The following is an 18,966-nucleotide window of genomic DNA, read 5'->3' on the forward strand; positions in this document are numbered from 1 at the left end:
TGGTTTCCAAAACACTTCAGTTTTATATCTTTTGATAACTTTGTATTTTTTCTAATCATACTGTTTGTTACGTTGATTTATCTTTCCACATATTATATGAAGTAAATTAGTTATGTAGTAGAATAAGGGATTTTTTCCTCATTATATCAGAGGTTTTTCCCCTTTCTTAGGTTGAGCGTAGCTAGACGGATGAGTCTTTTAACCTCCTCTTGTCAAGTGAGGGGGGGGGGGGGGGGGGGGGGGGGGGGGGGGGGGGGGGTTTGGCTCCTCTGTTCCTGTGAACTGTGTTTCTCTGCCCGGGGTCTTTAAACTCCCAAGTTGGAGACTGGGTGCGCTAGTGTTTGGCTGGTGCGGGGCAGGGAAACAGAGAAGGGGTAAATAATTACAAAATGTCCTATTATTATGGTTTAGCATCAACATGCTAAAAAGGGTGGAATGTAATGGGAAATTTTGGTGTAACCCATTGTATGCTTTACAAGGGTTGTATAACCATGTTAATTAAGTGAACTTCCTTTCACCTTGTGGAAAGTGGTACTCAGCTAATCCTTTTCTGATACCTGTATGACATACACCAGACACAAATCACTGAATCCACACAGAGCAGGTTAAAGGTCAGACCAGTGCTCTGTGTTAATTTACAAGGGGAGTTGTGTCCTGGCGGTGAAGCCAGGCACAGCTACCAGTGCCATATATTTTGTCTGCTGTTCAAATGTGTTTTGGGAACTATAAAGATAGCGCCCTGAGAACGTCTTCAGGGCACTCACTCACTGACTGTACTCCTGTTCGGTTGTGTTTGTGTGACTCCATTCATGAATGCCTTTTATTAAAACTCAAGAAAGACAGCGGACGTGTTCAGTCATCCTCTTTTAAATAAGGAACAACATTTTTTGCCACCACAGAACTTAGAACATTTCTTTGCTGCACCAATAAAATATGACAGTGTCAATGACAACACACATTTCCACCACAAATAATGTTTAAAATCGGTGCACTAAATTCAATTTAAAAAAAGCAACACAAAACATATCCAGATACTCATTTACAAAATGACTCATTTATGACCGTGTACATCTCTCACCTGTCCAGTGGATCGTCAGGCTCAGGGATGATCAGCAGACCGTACACAGCATCAAAGATCTCTCTCATGGTGATGTGGGCGTTGTAGCTGCGGTCAAATATGCTGTGGCAGATGCGGCCCACGCTGTTGACGTTGCAGTGGTAAATCTGTCATACTGTTAAGAGAATGTAACCACCAAAAGTATACACGCACCTATGTATATGCTCACTTTTACCATCATTTTCCTAAAAAAGAAAATACATATAGATTTATACAAAAGAAATTCTGCTTCTACTCATGTATGGTGGTGACTGTCTCTGCAGAGCCTCTGCCCCCCCCCCCCCCCCCCCCCCCCCCCCCCCAGAACGTTTCTTACTTACCAGACTTACCAAAACGGCAACGGACAAACTTACAGGCACTACCTTTAAAACGCTATGTGACTTTTTAAGTTGTTTGTAGTTTGGCAGGATACTCCGGTGACAAAGCGAACAAGTGGGGGCTTCACTGGGTATTCCGGACCAAACTGGACGTACAGCTCAAACACTCCTTTCTCATATGGAGTGTCAGGAGGACCTTGCATGAGGATCCTCCAGAACACTGTAAAGATATAAACAAACAAAACTTTAAACCATTGCTATGAAAAGATTACATTTCAGAATAGAAATGTTGGTTTTCATGAACTTTTACTTGAAAATTAATCATTTTGAGACTAGATTCTGTAAAAACAGGTTAAGAAGAACAATGCCACCTACTAAAGTCCGACTCAGATGGAAAGACTGTGAAGAAGGGATGTGGGTCACAGTGCAGGCTCTTCAGCTCCTCCAAGACACGTTTGTCCTTCTCCATTAAACGCCCGTCCTTTGACTCTCGAAGCCGCCTTTTCAGAGCACTAATTTCAAATATTATCATTATTATAGATTGTTATCATAATCTTTGCAGTTAAGAAGACGACAGAGGACTGAGGACTGTCATCAAACACATTTTTGTCTGCAACTGGTCAATAAATGAATCAGACAATCTTCAGTTCTAGGAAATTGTGGTGAAAAACAGGAACAACTGAATTTTATTTGAAAATGAGAACAATCAGTAGCTACAACCCTCAAGGACCCCAAGAACTCCTGCAGGATCATGACATTTGGCCGATAGATGCACAATATGACATAACTGCTGAATTACTGTAAGTGCCAGCTATTATTCTTTGTGTCACATCCGGGGAAGGAGTCACGTGGGGGTAGTCTGGCCTGACGGAAGTACGTGGCTGCAATTGACCTATGGCTAAGCCACGCCCCCAAACACGATGAGCCAATCACAGTGCGCATAGCTAGCCCATACACTCGGACATTCTCTGCTTCCACGTCCATTGAAATGCATTGCAGTAAGTCAGTTTTCATTCGTTTTTATATGTTTTTTCTTGACATTTTAAGTTTAAAATGGTCAAACGGTGTGCATGGGGTACATGCAACTCCGACACTAGGTATCCTGAGAGGCTGGGCGACGGGGTGTATTTTTTTAACCCTTTCCCAAGCCACATCTCAACCAAGAGAAGTGTCTGCTCTGGATAAAGTTATGCAGTAGACCACAACACCAACTAAACGTGGATAAACTTAACAAGGATGTCTACATCTGTTCTAAGTTAAGTCAACAACGTATTTGAGGCAACATATTGCGAGAGATGTTTGGATGTTAGCCAGCATCACAACTAAGCATAAAGCCCGCCAGCTTAATGCTAACGTATAATGCAAAACTCCATAGACAGGCTAACAGAAGTTAGCCCGTTGCTATCGGCGTTTCGCGGCAAACGGCAGCCATCGCAGTAAAGCTAAGTGAAGTTTTGGTGACTTTGAGATGATATTTAATCTTTCTGTCTCCAAAAACCATCAATTGCCTCCTGTGAAATGTCTCCTACTGTGATAGCGCCTGTCACTGAATGTTGACTGTTTGTCCGAGTGAGTGGAGGGGGCGGGGCTTAGCCATAGGTCAATTAGCCTCTGATTGGTCGGAACAAGCCACCCGGTGGAAGTCCCGCCTCCGTGTTGCAGCTTTCACAGTCTGCCCGGTAAAGGTAAGGGTCTAGCTGCAGCCGCAGCCACCCTAACCCTAAGGGCCTCGATATACTTGCTGTAAACTACGCGTACGCGAGCTGCCGCGCGTATCCTGCGTCGCGTCACCTCGCGTCGATATGTGCGTTCGGTCGCAGGCGACGCATCAAACGGACGCAGGATACGCGCGGCAGCTTGCGTACGCGTACTTTACAGCAAGTATATCGAGGCCCTAACCCTCCAAACCACGCCCCCTTCAAAACACGCCCACATAACGCTAACCCTAAACCTGTTATATCTATCGCTCTGACCTAACCATAACGGACGGGGGGCGTGGTTTGGAGGGGGCGTGTTTACGAGCGGCTTCGGGTGTAGTGGGTGGCTGCAGCTAGGTATTATTGCGGTAAAAGGAAACATCAACAAACAACAACAGGAACCGAACCATGGATCTACTATACATCTGTGTCATGACCTGAACAGAAGAAGACATATCCTTCAGCGGTTGCCAACCGTCGTTAGACCGTGGACCCAAATCCAGTTTCCCACCGGCAATATTTTGCGAGCGCACCGTTGCTACGGCGCCGACCACAATGATTGTGACTGGTTGAAAGAATTCCAAACGGCCGGAGCGTTTTTTTCTCTGATCGCAGAATCATAGGCGGACCAGCCAGACCCTTCTTCTCTGGAGGAGGGTCTGGCGAGCGAGACTACATGGGAGTGGTAGAGCGCAGAGTAGTAAAATCAGCTGTTCTTCACCTGAATTAATGAATTAATGAACGAACTGAGAGGGTGAGGGGGAAGGTCCTACTTTGCTGACCATTAAAAGTACACTGTTTTGGATGTTTTATGTTTTTGTGGGATTATTTCACTGCTTGTATTTTTAGCTTTAATAAACATGTATGAATCTGCATTCCTCTGGAGCTTAGTTTTTATTGTTCAACAGCGCGTCCGGCAGGTAAAGTTCCTTGTTTCCCTCACTTAGGCTCTCGGCAACCACCTTGGTTTTATCGATAGTCGCCTAATAATGACTGTAATGAGTTAAGAGCAACCTGTCCACCAAATCCTAATGAATCCATCTGAAGTTGTTCACTCTGTTTTATCCTACATCACACTAAACTGAATGTTTGGTTTAATTAACGTTAGTTAGTACATTATCAAGCATTAATTAACTGTTTACAGATATATTAACAATCATTAATATGTATTACTTAGGGTTGAGCAACACATTAATTAATGTAGCCTAGTAGTAAGCAGTTAATTAATGTTTACTACTCAAAGTTAGTTAATCAATTAAAAGTTGAATAATGTAATTCGTTATCATTATGTATGCATTACTCAGCATTAATTAACACATTCGTTTATATATTAATGCTTAATAAATGTACTAACTCACGTTAATTAAGGGACCCTTATTGTAAAGTGTTACCTTTGGTTTTATACTGTTAGTTGCAAAATGTATTTATATAAATTATAATGAAAAATTATTGAAAAGTTCAGATGATGGTTATCAACAGATGAACAAAGGTCACAATAACTTAATTATTAGCATCCAGATGATTTGTACTCTTGAACTCTTACCTCTCTGTCGCTGTTACTTTGTTGTTTATCTGGCTTGGTAAAGACGTCTCTGGACATTTGTCATACCCATGAGTAGCAAAGATGTGTACTAGGGCACGCTACAAAACAACAAGGACAAAATCAACGACCACATCAATGACAATCCATGAGTTTAAAACGGTAAAATGAACAGAACGGCAGATACTGCCACTGACCTTACTGACAGACTCTGGGTTTAGTTTTTTCTTGGGTTTCCTCTGCTCCAGAGACAAAACTGTCTCGATCTCAAAGAGCTTCAAACCCTCTTTGGTTGACTGTGGTTTGAAACAGCATCCACCTAGAGGCAATCAGGGGTATATGGTGAGGAGATGAAATAAATGTCTAAATGACATAATAACGTACAGTAAAAAATATAAGCATGTCAATAACAATACATACAGATATTTACAATTTGCTTTTTACAGGATATCTACCAAAGCCTTGTGGCTAGATTAATGATGTAACTCGGTAATGGACACATACCTGTTGCATTGCTGATTCCATGGAGCATATTGTTATCCACGTTTCCAAGAAGGACTGAATCCACAATGATGTCAGATTTGAGCAGTTTGGCTGTAACTGCAACTGGCTCCATTGAGGATCTATGGAAATATGACAGTATTCAGATTACAACCTCAGATACCCCCAAATAAAGGCAAGGCTTTACATGGCATCGTAACAACATCCTCTGCCCTGCTTAGACCCTAACATAAACTGAGGAAACACTCCCATGTAAACTCTTGAAGGTTGAATATGGAGAATCTTTATTAAAAGCTATATTTTGTCACCCACGGGGAGTTTAGAGGGGTACAGAATAAAAGTATTGCTTTTTCATTAAAAAAAATTGTATTTAGTCTGAATAAATCATTTTAAAAATGTTGACGGGTTCAATAATGACTTCCTGTTTACATTGTACCTGCCAGTAGCCGCCATTGTGGCTCACTTTCTCTGCTGTTTTCCTAAGCCTCCTCCCGGTCATGTGCCTTTGTTTTCAACCAAGCCTTTTTAATAATCAATCGGTGGATTGATGGATTATCACGTTACAATGTGTGTATTTGTGTAGTCTAATCTTTTTTCCACCAAGACCAGAGCTGTGACACCGGGTCAGAGGCTCTCATCATACAGGTTGAGAGGTTTGGTTTTCAGCAGCAGTGTGGAAGGAGCCTCCACTCTCCCTGTAACAAGCTGCAAGTCATTTATCTAACGTCAATTAGTCGGAAGCTGTTTAATGAAGGTAAAAATGAAACATAAATATCCTGCATACAGTAGTTCTTCAGAATGGCATCCCTAGCAATGGTCAACAGTCTGACTACCACTGCAGGAATTAGGGTTAGGGTTATTTTTCTGTTGTTGTGGCCGCCTATCTTGATCAATAGCTGGTGGTATTCTGGTAATTCTCCATATTCAACCTTTAACAGGGAAAAAACAGGGTAAACCTCAGGGTGAGCAACAGAGGAGGGATTTCTCACCCAGATGTTGTGTAGAGACAACAGTGTGTAAGAAAACAGTTTATAACATGGAATATGGGAAAACATGGTAATGGAATATGTCTGTTAACAAGAGCTGATGAGGCAAATCACTTCCATCCTTAACATCACCGGGTGAAACTATGACACTTCTTAAAATCGGGATGACGGTTGATATTCCGATCAATTTACCAAGGCAGATCATAAGCAATTTATGCATATCTTTGTAGTTACAATATCAACAGGTGGTAGCACAGCACAATAGTACAAAGTTGAAAATTTACCCAACATCATTTCCATCAGTGAGACAGATGATGCGAAGTCGACATTCTGGAAACGTCGTCTTGACCTTGTCCAACTCTATCGTGCCGTGTTGTAGCGCATCATACAGCAGAGTACATCCATGTGGCTCAAGGTCGCGCATGTGCTCCTAAAAATAAAAAAACATTTTCCATTTAAGTAGATTGCAACATTGAGAATGGGATGTCAAGCTGGACAGGGGTATGAACACTTGCCTTGAACTTTTCCAGATTTTCAGTAAATGTGTGAAGAGTTTTCACCCTGGAATCGAACTTTACAAGACCAATGATATGATGGAAATCATAAGCCATGCTTCTCGATGCAAAGTTGTCAAAGAGCTCCTTAACGGCGTCAATTTTCTTTATTCCTGCATTTCTGTAGCACTCCTCTTGCATGGACCAACTTGTGTCTATCAGGACCTAATGAAAAGTCATAACAAATAATAACGACCATATTTTGTCCTAAAATAACAGTGAAACTGACAGCCATAGATAAAATTTCAAGTATCATATATATTTTTTGAATTCTTAAGACCTAGCAAGGAGAGATGTGTTACCAGTATGGCCTCCTTTGGAGTCCTGGTTGTGACAAGTGATTGGCCATCTCGATGGTCGCCAGTCCTGCATTTGAATATTAAGAAAAACAAATAGATACAGCGTTATGAGATGTAATGTAATATGTTTTGTTTACTGCACAATTTTATATACCCAATCAGCAAGGGGGGAAAAAAACAGCAACATTGTGTCATGTGGACTGTCTGCAAAATACAGAGGCCACTGTGACCTTGACCACTGATCAGCAAAATGGATGGACAACCTAAAAACATTATGTCTTCTGTCCTGGCTGTTAAATGCTCATGTTCACATTATTCTTTCTGATGGAAAATTGCCTGTTATGAATCAACTGTATCATTTCATATTATAACTGATTCAGCAGTATTTGGCCACATGCAGTCTTTGCTGAAGTTGCTACAACTAGAGGAAGCTAGTCGGCAAGCTTCTCACGGTGCGTTAGACCAAGGATTACATTTATGCCGGAATACCCCTTTAAAGGCAAGTATTTTGGGGGGGGCCTTTTGGCCTTTAATTGATAGCACAGTCGAGAGAGACAGGAAATGGGGTTGGCAGAGGGAGGGGGAATGACATGCAGGAAAAGGCCGCTCGATGCGCGATTCGAACCAGGGCCACCTGCAGTGAGGACTGTAGCCTCAACCCCAGGAAGACTAGCCTGGCGTTTGTGTGTCGGCTAATAGGGATCCTCAATAAACAATAAACACATGGGGTGGGTGCTCTACCAACTGAGCAAAACACCCCGATTGTTCAGCTTTTTTGAAGTGGGGTTGTATGAGCTACAAATGTCCATTTAGTACACTAGATACAGTAGAGAGGTCTCTGCCCCCCCCCACTGAGAATCACTACTGCCGCTTCCACACACCGCTGATCCAAACAGCTGATAGGCTGATACAGCACATCACGGAGCCTGCCTGTGTGGAGAGTACTGAGGAGTACTGAATGAGTTGGTTAGTTCCAACTTCCAGATAAATAAACTTTTTTCCAACCAGCTGATGCATTGTCATTTTTTACTTTATATCTTACTGGTGTACAACTGGTGTATTATTTTGAGACGGATTTCTTTTAGGTGGCAAAAATACACCAATTAATTGTCCTGCATTGACAACAGTGTATTGCCTGTGTCTCCGTGCAGCGCGATGCACCAGTGTTTCTCAGCGGGGGAGAGCATTTGTAGCTCATACAACCCCACTTCAAAAGAGCTGAACTATTTTTTTAAAGGGATATTCCGGCGTAAGTTTAACCCATGGTCCAATGCACCATGACACCGAGTTAGACCCCCCCTCGAGAGATGAAGTCTGCTAACCGCTAGCTTCTCTAGTTGTAGCAACTTTAGCAATGACCGCACCATAACAAACAGCGCAGTATATTGATCCACGCGCAACCGATCAAAAAGCCACAAATAATGCTCAGAACAGCACCAAACGTCATCAACAGTACAAACAGGGTCCCAGCACATAATACAAGGCATCAAACATCTGTTAGCTTTGCCTGGTTTCTATTGAAAGGGGGGAAAACAACTCACTGGCAGCACAAACATCTGGTTTCAGTGGCCACTAGCAGGCAGTGACCACACTGACCACACTTGATCCCCCAGGTCCAGCACATAGGGTGTGTTCGAAACCGCATACTTTCCTACTACTCATACTAATTCTGACGTCATTTTGAGTATGCGAATGCACAGTATGCGTGTTTGAGTCGGTTTGAGTATGCGAGAAGTTCCCGGATGGCATACTAGATTCGCCAGAATGTTGAGTATAGGAGCTTGCTACTCACACTCAAATTACCCAAGATGCAACGTAACGTGACGTCACGGATAGTCTTTTCCTTACCACGAGCAGGGAAAAAAACAACTAAACAGGACAACAGAAATCTGCCTGTTAATACGTGACTTTATTAAGTTTTAATATTTTTTCATGCGAGAAAGTAACTGTTTAGAACCCAATGAGCGGTTAGTTTATCCAAACGACGGCTGTTTTAAGTTTGCCCCGATGTTTTTCGGAGAAGTGAAGCTCCAGGTCCGAGCAGCGACCGCGACATCATAGAGGCAGCAGCCGGTCTGCAGAGCTGCTCGGCCGGCCAGCCTACGGTCCTCGCCCGGTGGAGAAAACCACCGCTAATTAACTTACCCGATGGCTTTTAGAGGTTTACCACCGGCTGGTTAAACTCTTTTTACGGGATAAATATTGGTCTCATTGATGAAATCTAACAATTGTGGCTGTAGCAGAAGTTTGTTTGAATAAAAAAACATGGTTAGACACAAGAGCAGCACTGCCTTGGGGTTAGCCTACGCACAGAAAACACCACATTTACATCAATAAATAAATGTTTTACAATTAACCAGGCCGATCTCAGAGCTGGCAAGACTCTCCGGTAAGGCATATTTAACGGTTAAATGCCGTTAACGGGACGAGAGCGGTCAAAACTGCGGTTCCAAGCTAGCTACATCGAGGGTAGGTTCACTTCCTGTTTTCAAAATAAAAGCACAAATTCTATCGTTAGGGTTTTCTATATAGTAAAGGGCAACGGGTGTTTTATTTTGTGAAAGTAACCGGAAGTGCGTTGCTCACGACGGCTAGCTTTAGTAGCGCCGAAATCGTCCGAACAAAATTGTAAACAGCTGGTATTTAGACAAATTAACGACACACTGCTGATCTAAACGGCTACTTTCTCGCCTAAAAACGTTTGAAATGTTAATAAAGTGATATATTTAAAGAATTTAGAGCTAAAATGAAATCAGCTTTAGCCTGTTGATTTTGGCTCGGGTAGGAGCGCAATGCATTATGGGTTATCATGTATTATGCTGCAGTGTAAACGCTCTGCATACTGTCTGATTGATGAGTATGTAGTATGGAGTATGGACAGTATGCAGTATGGAAGTATATAGTATGTAGTATGCGGTTTCGAACACAGCCATAGACTCCATCGTAGCTCTCCCTCTTTGACTTTTCTCCTCCATTTCCTTCAGCTCGTCTTCGGTGAACTTGGTCTCAAACTGATAGTGGCGGCCATCGAAATGAAACCAGTTGGCTTTGTTCTCAAACTCCATAAATTCAGCCGTGTTGTCCCTTCTGTGATGTCTGCTCAATAGATCCATGTGTCTGCTTCACTATGTTACAGGCAGTCTCTTCCGGCAACGAACGTCGTCCTGATCTCACGTGTGAAGTCGCGTCTAATCTTGCGCTTGTTTACGTGATTCTCTCCCACAAATATCTAAAGTTAGAAATGCCCAATTCCGTTAATTTCCCTATGAACACTCGATAATAACTTTTATAAACTGATAGGCAAGATACATAGGAACTTTGGCTGCATTATATGGAGTAATACACACACATTTTCATCCTTGAGCTGCGGGACTCTACTCGGTAATCGCCTCCACGCCAGCGGACTACCTGTAACCATGGCTGTAACAAGCAGACATCACAGAAGGGACAACACGGCTGAGTTTATGGAGTTTGAGAACAAAGACAGCTGGTTTAATTTCGATGGGCGCCACTATCAGTTTGAGACCGAGTTTACTGAAGACAAGCTGAAGGAAAGCTGAAGGAAATGAAGGAGAAAAGTGAAAGAGGGAGAGCTGCGGTGGAGACTATGTGCTGGACCTGGGGGATCAAGTGTGGTCAGTGTGGTCACTGCTTGCTAGTGGCCACTGAAACCAGATGTTTGTGCTGCCAGTCGGCCTTGGATGTGTTTGGTCAGTGCCTGGACTCTAAGCTGGACGTGGAAAGTTGCTGCATAACATATAACTGGAGGAGAGTGGGTGAGTTGTTTTCGTCTCTTCTTAGAAACCAGGCTAAGCTAACAGATGTTTGATGTGCTGGGACCCTGTTTGTACTGTTGATGACGTTTGGTGCTGTTCTGAGCATTATTTGTGGCTATGAGTGGCTTTTTGATTGATTGTGCATGGATCAATATACTGCGCTGTTTGTTATGGTGCGGTCATTGCTAAAGTTGCTACAACTAGAGAAGCTAGCGGTTAACAGACTTCATCTCTCGAGGGGGGGTCTAACTCTGTGTCACGGTGCATTGGACCATGGGTTAAACTTACGCCGGAATATCCCTTTAAGGTCAAGGCACTCACTTGGCTGCCAGCACATTCACATCCTCTACTTTAACTTTCCCATCCAGACAATCGCGCACACGGATCATATCTGCGGATCCTTTGCCTTTATGCAGATAAACGCCAAGGTTGTCTAAAAAAGAGAAATTCACACACACAAAAGAAGCCATCAGAGCATGAACCCATAACAATGCATTTTAAAACATTACTGTATGTGCACACAGAGGAATTGTCCTGAATATGATTGGATTGGCTACCTTCACTCAGCAGAACAAGGCGACCCTCTGTTTCTCCCAGACTCTTCAGATGTAGAGGTGGGGTCACATTGAGAAGAGGTAAAGATTTCAGTTCTTCAACCATACATCCAAAGGTACTCTGGATGTTGACCTGGAAGCTGTCATTTAATATTTTAGGTTACAGACAATTATCGCTTGAGCATAATCCTGATAAGTGTAAAACTTATGCAACTCTACTAAATTCCTCAAAAAACGTTCGCAAACGTTATTTGAGTCAATCATTTCTCCCCTTTAATTTGTTGGAAAGCCTGATTAGTCACCTTTACAACCAGGGACAACTTGTCAGAATTGTGCAATTGTGGAATGAGCAACACAGCTAAACATGTCTAAAAAGCTAAACATGTCTAAAAAACAAACAAACAAAAACAAACAAACACAGTTTAACATGTGGGAAGTGCCACCCAAAAATGTGCCAAAATCCCCAAGACAGAACTTGTCATCGTTAGGCGCGTTTCCACTGCAGGAACTTCGGGGTCATTTTACGGGGCCAGCCCCGTTGGTGCGTGTCTCCACTGCAGGAACCTCCCCCACAGGGCCATTTACAGGAATCTTTATGGGGCCGAACGGAGTCCCTGCCTGGGGGTATGTACTCAGATCGGCCCTGAAGAAGTCCCGGTGGGGCTTGAGATTTACTCAAAGCAGGATGTGACGCTAAGAGAAAGCCCTGAAATAAGCTGCATTTTTAAACCCAACGTTACTAAAAACGGCCGGAAAAAAGAGAGAATAACTCAGTAAAAGACGAGTAGCAGTAGGCCTGGTAAAAAAAGAAAGAAAAGAGAAGTACGCAATCGCGGGATTACGTGACGATCGAGACGGCAGAAAAGAAAAAAAAACAACAGACAGCAGAAAACAACAACAAGAAGAAGAGCAGTAAAAAAAAAAAAAAAAGAAAAAAAAAAGCGCTGCATAACGACCTCGCAATGATCGAAACTGTCGCACGTCGCCATAAGAGCCCGGTGGGTCCTGTCTGCAGTGGAGACACGGCCACCGAGAGGGCTGAGTGAGAGGACGGTTCCTGTAGAAGTTCCTACCCCCTCCTTTCACCAGGAACTCCGAGTGGAAACGCGGCTGTTGAAGGTAATGCAGTTAGACATCAGAATGAAATTCTGGAGTCAGTGGCCATCCGAAATCTCCAGGATCTGGGACCTAGCTCCATCTTTCAGGATGACACTCTCCCCCCACAGAGTACCTCAGGAATGGGGGAGTGTAAAAATTGGAGTGGCCTGCTATGAGTCGAGACCTCAACCCAACTGAACACTTGTGGGATCAGCTTGGTGACCAACACAACCACACTGGTTGACCTTCAACAACTCCCAGTTGAGGAATGGGATGCCATCCCACAGCAAAATATGACCAGGCTGGTGACCAGCATGAGGAGGTAGTGTCAAGCTGTTATGGCCGTATATGGCTCTTCCACACGCTACTGAGGTCCCTGACAGTGTCAAATGAATAGTGTAAAAATGGTCAGTATGTGCTGTTGTTATTTTTCCTCGGTACTGTGGGACAGTGCAATCATCCAATCCACCAAGAAACACAGAACAATAGTGAATACCAACAGGAGAATATTGCAGGGGATTTTGGCACATTTTTTGGGGGCGCTACCCACATGTTTGCTCATTCCACGATCCTTACCAGATGTAACTTGTACCTCATTGTAAAGGTGACTAATCAGGCTTTCCAACGATATAAAAATACAACACAGGTTGGTATTTTTAATGGGGAGAATTGATTGACTAAAATAATGTTTCCAAACGTTAAATGAAAATGAAATAAAAAAGTTAAAATGGTACCTACTTCTGACCGGTCGTCTCGTCGTGATGAATCCAGAGAGGATACGTTGTGAATGTTGGAGGCAAGCTGAGCAAGATTTTCTCAATGTCAGTGGCTCTCTGTAACGAGGTCTCTCGCAAAATCTCCTCTGTGCAGTTTGGAATTTTGACTCCATCTGAACAAAAGATTAAAACAAATAGTCAAAACACATATTTAATTACATAGGCTTTTCATTACACAGGCTAATCATGCTAAACAATCAACTACCAGGGTGGATGCAGAACATGTATAGTGAAGTGATGAGATGAAGAGCTGCAGATACTTAAAGCAGAAGTGAGTGATCCGGTCGTTTTCGCTAATGCTGCGTTCCAGGCAGGCTTTTGAAATCGTAAATTACAGCTTCAAGTCACAACTTACGACTTTGTAGCGTTCCAGGCAACCCACTCGTGTTTTTCCGACCTGTTTTACCGGTGAAAGTCACTATAACGGCCACTCGTAACTTCCGACCGGTGAACTCGTACCAGATCGAACTGGTACCACTTCACGGTCGGAAAAATACGAATTTCCTTGAACGCACCATAACAGTCCTCGTCGCTACGTCACGACATTCACGGCGTTCCTTGGCTGCACACACAGCCCTGCATGCCGTTCTCTCTCCTCATTGGATAAAAACTGTAGGATACGATAAATGTTTTCTCTTCGGCTCAGAGCAGAGCAGAGGGACTGAGAGACCCGTGTTTCAGTCCAAACACTCTATGTAAGTGATTGCTGTCGGAAGATATAACTATTTAAGACTTATATTAACACAAATATATCACTCACTTCTGCTTTAACTACACTTGGTACAAATTAGCACACGTCCATTCTTCTCAATATTTATTTAACTGACAGAGATGAAATATATTATTTTATTTTCTCACACACAAAAAAAGGTTTCTGAATTAAGTTCCATGAATTTCCTATAGAAGTCAGTGCAACCACACCTCTGAAATGCTTTGTATCATTGTTAAATGTAGCACAGGTGTGGTTAAACCATACAATACTGAACCCAAAGCTAAAGAGATAAAAATATATAAACAACATATATAAATGTTAAGACTTGTTTTATTTCACCCACAGAAACTTTGATCTTACCTCTGATGTTCTGGAGAACGTACGCTCGTTCAAAGGCACCTGGTACTCCTGGTACTCTGACTGGTTCACAGAAACGTCTGTTATCTTCAGCTGTGAGAGCGATCGGTGCATAGTCCTCATGAGTCTGAGAGAATTTCTGTCAGACAAGACAAATCAGAAATTAAGAGGGAGAAAAAAATAAGACGGATGGCCCTACATGAGTTGTTCTGGGTCGCTGCTCGTGCGGTTGACCGGCAGGCGTGCTTACTTGAACGGCTCAGCGTGCTTTTTAATTGCCCCTTGGGGATGAATAAAGTTTTTTGAATTGAATTGAATTATACCACCATACCTTTGCTTTTGAAATGAGATATGCCCAGCAGTACAATGAATTCTCAAAGACATTCAGGTCCTTGATGACTTTATCTCCTCGTGCAGATCCAAGTTGGGGCAAAAGCTCTCTGAAGAGCATGTACAGGCCTTCCACAACTGCAATCTACAACAAAGTCACAAACAAGAAATGATGAAAAAAAGACATTTCAATTACAAACAACTTTTACCCACTTACTGACTTCATAACTAGCAAGAGGAGGGTTGCATAAATATAAATAAGTTGTGTCATAATATCATTCTCAACCAATACATAGCACATGGCTACATAAATAACCAAACTGTAGTGCAGTAATTAGACTCAGAAAAAAAGTAAAATTACATGACGTCCTATTGTTTACCTTCTGGTTCTTTGTCATCGTTTCGTTCCTGCAGAATAACTGATGCAAACCTTGGGCCAGAGGGTTGCATCCAGTCAGTTTCCTTATGTAGGCAACCAATTTATTTTGTACTTCACTGGGATGGTGACTTTTCTTGGAGGAAAAAAAAGCCAGCTTGTCAATTGCAATATAGTGACTGATAAGTAAAGCAAATAATACAGATCGTATACTATATAAACTGCTTACAACAACATATAGTGAGGACAGGAACACACTGATTCCTTTCCGAGTCTGTTGAACTGAAGGCACAACGTCATGAATGAAGAAAGTCTCGTCGTACGAAGCCTCGGCACAAAACGTTGACAAAGAGAAGGCAACTGTTGAACCCGCAGAGATGCCGCAGCTTTGTAGTTTGTCACCAGGACTGTGTCCACCTCTGCAGGTATAACACCAAAGAACAAGGATACTGCTTGAGCACTCGGTACAAGATGAATAAATAAAACTGCTGACAAACAGGGTCTCCATCCGTAACATCATTTCTTATTGTGATGGCTCTAAATTACCTGTAATGAAGGACATTTGCTGGGATTCCACTTGCATTGGTCAACTTGAGTTTCAGACTGTTAATAGAGTCATGTTGTAAATTGACCATCAGTTCATAGTCTCCCTAAAGTGAATAAAACATACAATAAGGATTTGACTTTTGTACTATACATGTTAACAAAACAAGGCAGTGGTGTGATTCATAAACTACAATGTAAAAAACAGCTTGTGTTAACAAAATTCTGACTGAATCATATGAAACAAAAACATATTCATTATCAAATCTTAATTAAAAACAATAGGTTTTCCTACACATGCATAGAGCGGCTGAAGCGTCCCACCCCTAAAGGGGGGAGCATGCAAGCTAAATTGAGCTCTAGGTTGACTTGTGTTTTCCCATTAAATGTTTCCCTCTAATTGTATATTACTACATCACAGCCATATGTCAGATAATATCCATTTATCAGGAGCTAATATTACTACTTGAATCACAATCATCATAGTTGTTAAGACGTACCCTGAGCATAATGTGGCACCGAATGACATCCTCTCCAAAGGTTTCATCAAACTCTTGCTTTGGTATTTGAGGAGCAAATTCCAGGTTTTCCTTCGGTGTGAATATGACATAGATCACAGCTCCACTTTCAATGTGCCTTTCTTTCAGAGACCCTGTATGAAGAGAAAATGAAAGTTACATTAGATTAAAAAATAAAATAAAAAAAAAACCCAAAAGCAACAACAAAGCTGTCAAGAGGATAGGCTGCATTACTAGTTTTACTTACATGTGCATAATAAACTGGAAACTAAGTCCACAGTCCACCCTTACAGACTACAATGTGCAATACTGTAATGCCGCACATGCAGAATTATGTTTTTTCTGTAAAATATACACAGTGTATTTGTATCTGGACTCTGGGGCGCCGAAAAGGGGGGGTAAAGGAGACGGATTCTAGGGGCCCATGATTGAGGGGGGCCCAGAGAGGCCCCTAATGATGATGAAATGATAATACAGTAAAAAATAATGTCAATGTCCTGGTAACAATAACTTTATTGTTTTGGAAACATCAACGTCTGCAATAATAATACATTTTGCTACAGTCTCAAAACAATACGAAGGTGAATCTGTTATGGGAAATTAAAAATGAATTCCATTGTATTCAGAGTGATCAGTTCTTCCCCTACTGCAGCCTACATGTCAACTGTCATGTTGTTCCTCTTTCACAAATATGGTAATGATAGTCAAAAACACCATTAAAATGCATAATTGTATATAAAATATCATCAAAAAATTTCACCGCTGTGTTGGGGCTCTTTTTACAGTCTATGGTTGGGGGCCCTGTAAAGATTCTTTTCATGGGGCCCAAAATCCCTAGCGGCGCCCCTGTCTGGACTGCACTACAGTCTTACTTGTTTGATCCTGAAGAATATAAATATATGTACCAAATATTTAACAGGAAAGTTTTTCAACTGCTCAAATGTACTTAAGTTAAGACAATCCTTTATGGTTTTAATTGCAAAAAAAAGTCTTCTCACATGTGTTGAAGAAAGGATCATCTGACAGGGGCATCCCATCTATTGTGTAGAGACAGACTCCTGTGGCGCTGCCAATGTTTTCAAGATGACAGATCCTTAACATCAGATCTTCAACTGTGTTCTGCGCTTGATCCAAATCTGTAAGTTCAAAATTTCAGAAAGAATTTCAAATCTCATTTCAGCTACAATTATGCAAAGAGTGGGATATTTCAGCACAGCTCTTACATGTTTCCCTAGTCATTACCCTAGTACTTAAGGGTAAGCTGCTCTTAGGCTGTATACAAGTCAATAGAATGGACAAAATAATTGTTAAAATGCATGATAAGTTGTGTTCCTTTTACCTTTAATATATTTTGGTTGAGGACATTTGGGGTATGTGTACTTCAGATAGAACGCCTCCACTGATTTTTGCACAGGTTGAACAGTTTGAACTTGTTGCGCTGGATCTTTCAGTGTTTGAATGGAGTTTTTCATTGCAGAAAAACGGTTCTTTTCCACATGACTTAAACCTGCAAAAATGGATATATAAAGCAAAATTAATTTGAAATATTTTATTTATATATTTTCCTCATCCTTATAGCCTATCGAAACTTCAACAGTGTGACACTTCTAATACTAAAAAGACTTTAAATTATGAACTTAGTATAATTTTATTGTATCCAATTTTCCATTGGGTAGTGAGATTTTGTCTGGTACAGTAGCAGTTTATAATATGGGACAGTACTATTTACCGGTAAATTCAAGTCAGATACCGGTAAATTATTAGTTAATAATCTAACCTAAATTGCTTAAATCTTCATCTGTGATGCCATCCAGGAAATCTCTTTCATCTTTAACACCCAACTGAACAAACTGGTTTTGGTAGGACTCCAGTCGGTGTTGCTGAAGCAGGCTGAATATTGCACCCATCTGAAACAGACATCAGGAGATTTTGTTTAGCATCACTCTTCATTTTATTCATCTGTGACAAATGATAAATTATAATATCTGTGAAAAAAGATGTAAAGGGACAATAGCAGAAAACCGAGATATTAAATTCTATTCATATTATTGTCCCTATTAGAAACTGAAGATAATGCCAGTGCAGTCTTCCAGTGCAGTTTGCAATGTTCATTTTCAGGGTCACTGCTGTTTGGTTGTTGCCACAGCGTGTACTCTGATCTGATAGTAGCATGTGAATACACTAGCAGGCAATGTTGTTAGCTGCTACTATCGCCTCTTGTTGACCTTACAGTCACTAATCATAAAAACACAGATCAAACATGATGGCTGTACTGACTGTTAATTTGCAAAATCAGGGGGAATTTTCCATCTGTACACTTGTCTGTCTGGTGCACAAACTTAAGCTACTAATACCTAATCTTGACTGTTGTTAGTTGATTTATCTTTCAACAGTAAGTCGTGTTATAAACACATTTGAATTTTAAACGATAAATTAAGGATTCTGTATTAAGGCATTTTTAAACACACCTGTGGTGTTGTCTGCTTGTCTGGGACCAAACCATCGCCCATGTGTGTCTCTTCCACACACTTTGAGTGCTCCTCTCTCAGATCATTTGTAGCTGGGATCAGTCTATGTCCCTTTCCATGGCAGCGTTCTTCGTGTGCTCTCAGGTGAGTCACACAGTAAGACTCCACGCACATGAGACAGGATTTGACAGCTCTGCTCTTCTTTTCCCCCGTACAGACACTGCATTTCACCACCTCAGGTTTGGCCAAGGGTTCAGCTGCAACTTGATATCTGGTTTGCTGAAACTTTTCCACCACTTCACCCAGAACTGCGTTTCCTCTCAGCGGAGGTCTCGGTTTAATGACCTGCATGCACTGAGGACAGTTGTACTGACCTTTCTGTTTGGGCTGGTTCCAGTGGTCTTCAATGCAGTCATGACAATAACTGTGGCCGCAGGGGATCGTTAC

General features: G+C 41.8%; 2 protein-coding genes across 2 annotated transcripts; both read right to left on the minus strand.

The window, feature by feature from the left end:
* Positions 1–535: 535 nt before the first annotated feature.
* Positions 536–5,289, minus strand: LOC311000556 (ubiquitin-conjugating enzyme E2 E1-like; the record flags this gene model as incomplete). The annotated part of the gene is made up of 7 exons (XM_083991295.1): positions 5,176–5,289; positions 4,869–4,990; positions 4,675–4,772; positions 1,810–1,946; positions 1,530–1,654; positions 1,079–1,224; positions 536–557 (listed from the first exon to the last, which is right to left on the minus strand). The coding sequence occupies exons 1-7, from the start codon at positions 5,285–5,287 to the stop codon at positions 536–538; spliced, it is 762 nt and encodes a 253-aa protein (XP_083847421.1). The 5' UTR covers positions 5,288–5,289.
* A 1,149-nt stretch (positions 5,290–6,438) lies between these two features.
* On the minus strand, positions 6,439–17,478 carry LOC311000557 (uncharacterized protein; the record flags this gene model as incomplete). Its single annotated transcript, XM_083991296.1, has 14 exons — positions 17,391–17,478; positions 17,050–17,187; positions 16,034–16,185; positions 15,537–15,640; positions 15,220–15,409; positions 14,995–15,126; positions 14,616–14,759; positions 14,288–14,423; positions 13,178–13,328; positions 11,345–11,481; positions 11,109–11,220; positions 7,015–7,078; positions 6,737–6,877; positions 6,439–6,588 (listed from the first exon to the last, which is right to left on the minus strand). Exons 2-14 carry the CDS (start codon positions 17,150–17,152, stop codon positions 6,439–6,441), a joined length of 1,716 nt encoding a protein of 571 aa, XP_083847422.1. The 5' UTR covers positions 17,153–17,187; positions 17,391–17,478.
* Positions 17,479–18,966: the final 1,488 nt, after the last annotated feature.

This window comes from Trachurus trachurus (assembly GCF_905171665.1).
Source record: "Trachurus trachurus genome assembly, chromosome: 17".
In the NCBI taxonomy this organism is placed as follows: Eukaryota; Metazoa; Chordata; class Actinopteri; order Carangiformes; family Carangidae; genus Trachurus; species Trachurus trachurus.